Raw genomic sequence first — 9576 nt, forward strand, 5'->3', positions numbered from 1 at the left:
GGAGCACCATTAACAAACTTTAAGGAGACCTATGCATAGGGCTTTCCTTAACTGGAAGGATAAAAGCCAGAGGCTCTGAAGCCAAGGATCTAGATCATGAACAAATCCTCTATTCCACATGACATGCTGAGAAACAAGACCTCTCCAACAGAGCCTGCTGCTGCCAGAGGAGAGTTGCACGGGACAATACACACGATGAGCAACTTCCCTTCAAGACACCTGTTTCGTGTTGGGGTCACTGAGGTAGGAGTGTTTTCCCCCTAACCATTATTTTTAACATCAATCCCCCTAGAACAGTTCCAAACGTTCTGTGGGTCTCTGGGCTAGCACGTAGTGTCCCAGCGAAGGAGATCTGGACCACAATAAGTGCTAGATGCCACGCACACTTTGTGCTAGATGACACAGTGCAAAAAAAACCCAACCCCCAAACTCCAATATTTTTATATGAATTAATTTTCCATGGATTGCACTTCAAGGATCTCTCTCTATTTTTGGTATGTCCTTAATAACAAAGGAGTTTATTGTTCTTATAATTCAGACTCCCTCATTTCTGTGCCGTGAGACCATAACGGAAGCAACAACTGGCACCCTGATACATCAGTGGCGTTCAGCTCTTGGCCCTGCAAGAGATTCTTTTCCTTTGCTCCCCTCCCTAAGAGTCTCTCACCTTCCAGTTTAATACTTTGGGGAATCACTTCAAAGCGCACAACCCTGTAGGTGGGCTCCCGGTTCTCTTCCACATCCTCTCTGTGGTAGTAAAGGATGAAGGAGAGGTGGTTGTGCAGGTAGAACTAAAACAGATTGACATTAAATAAAATGTTAGCACCCCAAGGGAGGAACAGGCAAAGTTTAGAAGCAACAATTGCAGAAAGCAGCTTCAGTGCAGAAAACTAAAGACTCCAACTGTTCCCAGATGCGTTGTGCTACAGAGCAAGATCAGGCTAACACGTTCCAAGGCTAAAAGAACGAGAGGAGGGAATGGAGATGTTGAAAAGGTAACACCTCCACCACTCCAGGCAGTGGGGACAACGTTTCGGTCTATTTCTGGCCTGGAAAACATCATTGTACCTCACATCTCAACCATGCACTCGGTGGCAGCAGAATCACCAAATCTAGGGTGGAAAGACCTCAGTAGCTACAACCCCGAGTCTCCCGCCTGCTTTTTCTACCAGGCGGACATACACTACCCAGACTCCGTGGGGGCCCACAGCTGTCCTCAGCTTGCACTTTCAAAAGGCTCTTACATCACCTGTTGCACGAACAAAGTACAGTGACCCCAAGCTGGCACAGCAGGTTCATTCACTCGTAAGAGCTTCGGCAAACAGCTAATCTTAGGGAACACAATCATGGAAAGTATCTGCAGGAATACACATGCTAAGTTTCCATTTGCAGCTTTTCCTCCAATAAACACTTGGTTTTTTTTTTTTTTAAAATACAAGATGCTCCAAGACCATCAAAGATCAGCCAGCCTTTGGGGTATGTTGCCTTTGTTCTACTGAGGGGAAACCACCGCATGCGGTTGTCCAACGTTATACAGCGAGTCAAAGCTAGGACTCCTGGCTATCGTACTCCAGCACCCACCCGCTTCTTCCAGTAAGAAACCTCTCTCATATTTCCGCTCTTTATAAAGCCTTTTGGTTGCATTCCTAATCCTGATGCTCTCTGGTAGACTTCTAACGCCCTCTGACAGACACCCAGAGCTCCTCCGGGCACCCCTCAGACAGCATCTGGATTCTCTACCTTGTTACCGTCCATAAACCCAAGCCTGTATCCATGCTCGAACTGCACATCCTTCTCCTTCTTCTTCTCCTCTTCCTCACGATTGGAATAAAACTCCAGCCGTGTTGCCACAGGGAGGTTGTCAGCAATGCTGAAAACACAGATTTCAGATCAAATCTGTCCACCACACAGAATCCCCACTGACACAAACCCACGCTCGAGATGACTCACAGGTGGACATAGTAATCTTCCCTGATCCGCTCGGCGATCAGCTTGCTCTGCTCCACTGTCAGAGTGACTGGCTTATTGGGGAAGTTGCACAGAACTTCACATTTCTTCTCCACGTTCATGGACACCTGGAAAGGTGTGTTTACAATTCGGTCCCCCCGAAGAACCTCACCTGGAAAGCAGGAAAATAAGGGCAGGGTGAAAGACTGCCAGGCTTCTCGCCACCGATCCCGCCACTGGGCTGGCAGCACACTGTACAGCCGGAACGACGACAGCAAGTCTCCTTTGTTACCACAGATGCAAGGATAAGATCGAAGGATAGTTTAGTCACTTTGTTGGAAGTATCAAGCTCTACTTATGAAGCAGGTTACATGCCCTCCTTCAGGAAAGGTGTTTCCTCTTTCCAATATACGGACATCCTAGTTTGCAAACAGCCAGCATACAGCAAATTAGAGGAAGCAGGCTCTCCACAAACAGTTTATTAGAGATGACATCTGCGTTTGCTTTTACTCCTGTAAACATACCCTCACGCAGCTCATAAATGGCAGCCCACTTACTGCTGGGGAACATGCTGTTCAACAGTTACGTACCGAGATTCTCAGCCTTGTATGTTATCTTGGTGGGCTGGCAGAAGGGCAACGAGTAGTACTCATACGGTAGCTGGGTTCGCGAGCTGGTGAGCTTCACAGCCTGGAGGAAGAAAGGAAGGATCATCCCCATGAAAGAACTCGGATAGTTTCCTACTCTCTCAGCATCAGCCAGCAGCTGAAGCTTACTTCGAGACACCTCCCATAAAGCTCACTTTTGGAAGCTGTAAAAAAAGGAGACAGATGTTCCTGGGAGAGCTCCAGCTTGCTTGCCTTTTGCACAATTCCTAGTTGTACATTCTCTACACTATGATTTAGTAGCAATTCATTCACAAACAGAGAAACGCTTGAAGAAAGAAGCGTGGTGGATCGGTTTCACAAATTTATGACTCAGTGAAGTTCTAAGAAATAACAAGGAGCTCAAAAGAGATTCAAGAGTCACATTTCATACAAGACTGCAGTTGTTTCCTCAAAAAAAATTCACAGGTCACACCGGACCTAGAGGTCTGGCCTCTAGTAATATGAAGAGCTGAGCAGTTTTTATCTCTGTAAGGAAAGCCAGAGAGCCATCAGATTAGGAAGGCAATGGGCGGTGACAAAACCCAAACATTTCTGGAGGGTTCCCACAAATCCCACGGCACAAGAGAAGTGCAGAGACGTACCACGACAGCCAAGGCCACAGTTGCTCCAAAAAACAGGAGTGTTTTGTAACACAGACAAGCTCATTTATTGGAAGAGCGCTGGCAAACACGCTGACCTGCCTTATCACTTGAGGAAGCATTTGGCTCATGAAATCCCTTTGAGAACAGCCAGTCCAATACCCCCTTCTTCTGGGAAGCTCGCTGTAGCCACAGGCAAGTCTCATTTGCTTAAAAATAGGCTACATCTGGCAGCCTGTGGCCAGAAAGCAAATTGTGTTGTGCTTCACGTGGGAGCAGCAAGCCTCAGCGTCCCCAAGGGTGCTGGATTTTGCCGAGACAGAGGCGAGCTTTAGAAAAATAAATGAAATGACCTATAAATTGCTGATGCCTGGAAACAAAGCCCGGCTTCCTCCTGTACGGGCGAAGCAGCTCCATCATTCGCTACCAGCAATACTGCACAGGAACAGCTCTTCTGCAAGCCTGGGTTGTCAGATCTGCAATGCTCAAGGACAAATGCCTGCACTTGGAAAGGACTTATTATGGATTTCACTTGACTTGAAGACACAACATGAGCAAACTGGGTAGAAGAAAAAATTGAAAAGGTCTGGGTCAAACCGCTTCTTTATTCTACCATTCACCTACCACCTAAAGGCCCACCCTCTATAAGCACTTTGAGAGTCAGTATAATGCTGGAGAAAGATCTCTGATTAAATTGACTTCAAAGCTACAGTGAGAAAGAGGGCTCTTTTCCCGAATAGAGCAACGTCTTGAGGACTTTGCTGCAATTGCTGAAGGAATTTGGTAGAAGATATCAGAAGCAAGAAAGAGAATCGTGTTGGGAACTGCAGGGTAAGATGACAACAGTGACCACTTGAGGGCTGCTTATCCCCCAGCACCCTACATGAATGTTGCGAAAAACAGAAAATATCTGCCCCCAAAATTTTAGTCACAGGATCCCCAAATTTGACTTTCTAGTCCCACTCAGCTGCTATGATATAAAGAAGGAAAAAACCAAAACACAAGAAAACCCAAAACAAACAGACTAACAGCTCCATCTGAGTTCATCCTACCTTTATTTCTACAGGATCGTTGTGGTGGAAGTTGATAGGAGCCACACCAGGTACATAGAAAGAGTCTGCACCATGCAGCAACAACAGCAAGACCAGCGTGTATCTTAGCCTTTCCTGCAAAAAGGAGAAGAAACATTAAAACACAACAGAAACATGGGAACAACATTAGAGATGGGCAACAACACTGGAAGTGCTCATCCCAGACATTAGAAAGGCTGTACAGCCAGGCAATTAAACACACATTGAATTCAGAAAAGCTGTTCTTAACTTTGTTTTGTGATTCTCATCAAGTCACTTTCCACTCTCTGTGCCTCTGTTTCTTCATCTGCAATTAAGAAAACACTGGCTTTGCTCAACCACAAGAAAAAGGCACTTCTTATCCGTTACACACTTCATCCAGCAGGCTGTCATCTGACTTTTCTACTCCCACCCACCTAACACCCCCGTGTTAGAAAACTCCATGGATTACTAGAGTAGAGGGCCGTAGCACTGGATTTCTGTCAGCTCTGCAGGTCAGGAGTTACCCCGTAGCCGCTTACAGACCGAGGCTCACGCGCTGCTACCTGCAGTGGGGTAGTTAGTGTAGGGTATGGTTTGACACCAAACTAACCGCTCGCTGCATCCAAAGGGACGGTCACATCACCGCTCCCTCCTATTCCACTCTTCTTTCCTCACCCCTCCGGGCCACAACGCAGCTCAGTAACACGGCAGTAAGATTTTCAGAGAGTGGGGAGACGGGTCAGGCTGGAAGGTTCGATCAGGTCCACAGGGGCTCCAACACAAACCAGACCCCGTGCAACAGCAGTGGCAGCAAACCCTTTAACGGCCTTTGCTGCCTCCTCAGTCCCTACCATTACCTCAGGTAACTCAGCCCAGCGCGAGCAGGAAGGCTGCGAAATGAAAATTGAGCTTTAAAGAGTATTAGACAGCAGCAGCTTGGCTGGATTAGAATATCAACTCTGGTATAATCTCATCGCATTACTAGCTTCAGCCCATTCTCCTAAACTCCTGCGTGTATGGCACCATTGGGAAACCACACAAAACCCAGAGTCTGGTTTGGGACAACTCTTGAGCTAATGCTGCAGCGATAATAAACCAAATTGCTGCCTTCCCCTGCAACGTCCTTGGCAGGGCAGGCAGAGTCGGTCTCCGTGACCTACTGTCCTTCCTACAAGCAGGAGCTCTGCAATCAGGGATGGGGAAACAAATATAGAAGGGAAAAGGGAGAGGAAACGGACTGACCAAGCGAGAGAGGCCTGGACTGAGACAAGCCACCACCAGCCCGGTGCCTGCTCTGGCTCAGCAGGGCACAGGGTTCAGCACTACCCTCCCACCAACTAACAGCGTCTGGGCAGGCCGTGAGGGAATTGAACACGAGGCCGGCTCGCGGATACAAGCTGAATACCACGGGCAGCAGAGGAGAAAGCACACGGAGCTCCAGGCTCCCAGCAGCCACCCGCGGAGCCTGTCCCAAACAGCCAGCCCCGGCACGGCTGCTCCCTGTCAGCAGCGACCCACGGGGAAGGCGGAGGGGAGCTGCGATCCGGGACCCAGCGAGCGGCTGGCAGGAGCTCTGGGTGCAGACACAGACCCCGGGGCACTGGCACTGCCAACAGCACCGCTCCTCCTGGCTGGAAGGGGCAGGCTGCTACAGCCACAGCGTCTTCCTCAGCGCGCCAGCAGAGCACAGTCGGCATGCACACAACGCCAGAGGAAACATTCAACAGCTTGACATTCACAAGCCAGGTGTGGACAAAAAGCAGCTCTATCACGGGGATCCTTCCTCAGGTTGGGGGGGGGAAGATAATCTGTGTTTATTGTACCCACATCCCCTTCCTCTTCATCACCTTCCTTTTGTCTTATTCTGAGGCTAGTGAGGTACGTTTGGCCCAGACACCAGCGAGGGTCAATAGAGCATCCAGAATTACTGGCACTGAGCAGGATGAAAAATAAAGTCATAAATATTGGGGTTTTTTTAATCTAAAATGTATTTAAGGTGCAAATGCTAGGAACCTACATAAAATGCATTAATACTAAACTACCTTTTTTGCTTACAAGGAAGATTTTCAGATCTGTTCTAAGTACAGCTTAATGCGGTTAGAGCAGGCAAAAAGCCTCGTCTGGAAAGCAAATGGGAAGCACTCTTTTTAAAATTGCTTGGACTTCAATACTGGTCTACCTTGAAACAATGTGGGGCTTGTTTTCTGCGCTTCACTAAATTTTGCCTTCTCCGATCTTGTAAAAGAGCGCTCTGTGACTCTCCAACCGAGTAGGAGAAGGTCTCCCGGGCAGGTGAAGCACTGGAAGGAAACAGCGCTCTCGTCCTACATCCCGCTCTACAGCAGCCAGCGACCTGTAGTAATTATTTTGCTTCGTTTGCCACTGAAGTGCCAGACATACACAGCACAGTATTACTTAATAAAAACCAAAACTGCACCAGCTCCGTCCTTGCCCTGAAGAGCTTGCAAGAGGACAAGATAAGGACAGAACTTTGGAGGGCGCTCAGGAGACATGCAAGCACGTAAAAGATGAAATTTTTGATGACACCTTTGACAGAAATCCGGCTCTTTGCATACAGATGACGATGACTCAGGCAGCACCAGGCAACAGAAAAGACAAGAGGGGGACTACGGAAAGCGTTGCCAGGAAAAAACATTTGGTAGCAAGAAATGGGAACGCTGCTATGCAACAGGTGGGGGGAGCTCTGGAAGTGAAATCTGAAGGAAATGCCCAGTGCAGGTTCCTAACCCGGCAGCCCACGCCCGGCAGAGCACGTGCAGGCTGAAGCCAGGGGCCTTTCTTATCAGGATCTTTGCTTTCGTATTGACAGATGTGCTTCATCTTCTCCAAACGAAGGCAGCAGCTTAGCAATGACAACACAGACACACGCCAAAACATCTGCACAACTCACGGGCCTGGCCAGGCAATCATCGCCTTCGGGAGATGCCTGCAAGCTACGTTATCTCCTACGGAAGGTCAAAACTTGCAGGACGGAGCTCTGCTTTGGTTCAGTCACGGAGCCCTGGCGAGGCACAGCCTTCCAGCAGACGGGAGACACCGCCTTCGTGGCCTTTACCAGTTATTTACATTTCAAAACACATGCACACACACAAAAAAATATCTCTGGGATGACAGTCTTGCATCTGAGGTGCCTGGAAATTGTACAACAAAGCAACAAGTAGCACAACAAATATGCACAACTCCAGATCAAGAAAACCCCAGCTGCACATAGACAAAAATAATTTGGATTGATTAAGCCTTATTATTTTACTATATGCATACATGCAGACACACACTCGCAACAGAGCCTTTCTTAGGAGAATATGGCCTAAACGAGAGAAGTAACTGCAGAAGCACAATCAACCCCCCCCTCCCCTGTCCCCCAAATCACAGCGGCTGGCGAGAAGCACTACTGACGCTGAAGTGATCTATCACATGCAAAAAGCCTGCTGAAGGAAAGCAAACCTCTTTCTCTGAGAAAAGGAGAAAAGAAATTAAAAAAATCTATACCAAATGTCACTATATTCCTTCTGCACACAGGACCCCGAGAGAAGCCACACTCGGATTTCTCTCGCGCACCGGCAAAGTAGCCTGGGGAAATCACGGCACGAGACCAGGCAGAGCGCGTCACCCCGGGAACACCCGGCACGGTGCAGGCAGGACGCTGCCAGCGCTGCTGCGAGCACGGCTACACCAACCACCCCTCGCAGCAGCGGCATCAGCCGCTCTCCCCATCGTCGCACCACTCGGCAGACCCGTCCTCCAAGGGCAACAGCAACTATCCTGGTCTGTGGGATCTCCCCTGAAAGATTTTGAAAATCTATTCCTGCAATTAACTTTAGAATGAAGCACTTAGCTGTAAGAATTAATTAACTCAAACCTTCCTTGCAGCCATTCTAACAGTATTTCTTGTCCTGTGCGCAGCAACGAGAACAGAAGTTCACGCGCAAACCCTCTCCAAGAAGGTACTTCTGGATAATTATCACTAGACTTAATATTTGCAAACCATTCCAGGACACAGTTTCTCTGATTTATCTCACTGAGAAAGACTTAAACAATATTGCCATTTTCTGCGAACTCACAAGAGGTTTACAAAACACGCTGCCAAAGCAGAGGAATTGTTTAGCTAAATCCCAGCCTGACCAAGCGTGAAGAGACCCTACAACGTCCACTTATGCCATGACCAGGCCCACGCGTGTGGCCGGAGGTGTGACTGACTCCCTGAAGGTACCACTGCCAGAGTCTGAGCTCCGACATTTATTTAAGGGAAGGGGGAAACAGAAGCCGACAAGAAGCTTTTCCCTGTGGCACTCCGCCAACATGGTCTAACGTAACCCAGAGGGCCCGTGGCCAGGCCGTTCACGTCCAGGACGGCCCTGCCCGGGTTACCGGCAAGCGTTCTCTACAGACTGACAACTTGAAGAAACCTTCTTCGAGCAGCAGCAATTTCAAGCATTCTGCAAGCATTTTAATAGGGCTGGTACTGTATCAGGGCTGGTTTAGGTCTTAGAGTTTCAAAATCCACATATGAACTTAAAAACACAATATAGTATTTGCTCCAAGGGAGGAAAAGGAAGTAGGAAGCGACAACGATGGATGTCATATGAATGAGACGATGGACATCGTCCCATTTCTTTTCCGCAGAGAAGGGCAAGAGAGGGACACCAAACAGCCATAACCAAGAGCTTTTTACTTTCAAGACAGTTTTGAAGAAAAACAGGGAAAGCACAACCTATGCAGAGCCGTTTGTCCAGCTGGATTCACAAAGCTCCGATATCCTGTTCCACCTACCGAAACTTTTTAATATGGTGACAGAAAGGGAGGAAAGACGTAACCCGCTACTTTGTGGGAGGAAAAAAAATCCACATGTAACAGAGCAAACTGAAGCTCTCTCCCACACCCGACATTTATTCTACCCTCAGGCACATTAACAGGACACGCACAGCGCCAACGGCACCTGCTCTTCACCCCCTCCGAGGTGCCAGCCTGGCACTCGCCCCCTTTTTCGAGGGCTGCCTCCCTGGATGTTCTTGACAACTGTTTGGACAAGCTCATCTTTATTACATCTCTGCCCAGCTCACCCTCGCACTCGGAGGAATCGCTGAAAGCCTTTCGAAAGGAGACAAGTGCTGCATTCACATTGATTTCAGAGAGCCCCTTTGACACCAGGAGAGCTGTTAGCAGTCTCCTCTGCCTTTCGTAAAAGAGAAGGCCACAAGGAAATTCCCAGCAGGACCTCCTTCAGCTCTCAAGGCCAGCTCAGGCACTCCCTCCTCCCTGCCCGGGAGAAAGCCGGCAGAGGATGAAGATGCCTAAAGCAAAATAAATGAA

The 9576-nt window shown here is 48.5% G+C and overlaps 1 protein-coding gene across 1 annotated transcript in view; it reads right to left on the minus strand.

The window, feature by feature from the left end:
• TM9SF4 (transmembrane 9 superfamily protein member 4) overlaps positions 1-9576 on the minus strand; it is a 19735-nt gene that overhangs the window by 7634 nt on the left and 2525 nt on the right. The window contains exons 2-6 of the mRNA XM_009318761.1: positions 4246-4359; positions 2538-2637; positions 1951-2119; positions 1741-1870; positions 668-791 (exon numbers count right to left, since the gene is read on the minus strand). Of these exons, the coding sequence (XP_009317036.1) occupies positions 668-791; positions 1741-1870; positions 1951-2119; positions 2538-2637; positions 4246-4359 (637 nt within the window). The remainder of the gene's footprint in view (positions 1-667; positions 792-1740; positions 1871-1950; positions 2120-2537; positions 2638-4245; positions 4360-9576) is intronic.

Source organism: Pygoscelis adeliae, unplaced genomic scaffold (genome assembly GCF_000699105.1).
Source record: "Pygoscelis adeliae isolate BGI_AS28 unplaced genomic scaffold, ASM69910v1 Scaffold432, whole genome shotgun sequence".
In the NCBI taxonomy this organism is placed as follows: Eukaryota; Metazoa; Chordata; class Aves; order Sphenisciformes; family Spheniscidae; genus Pygoscelis; species Pygoscelis adeliae.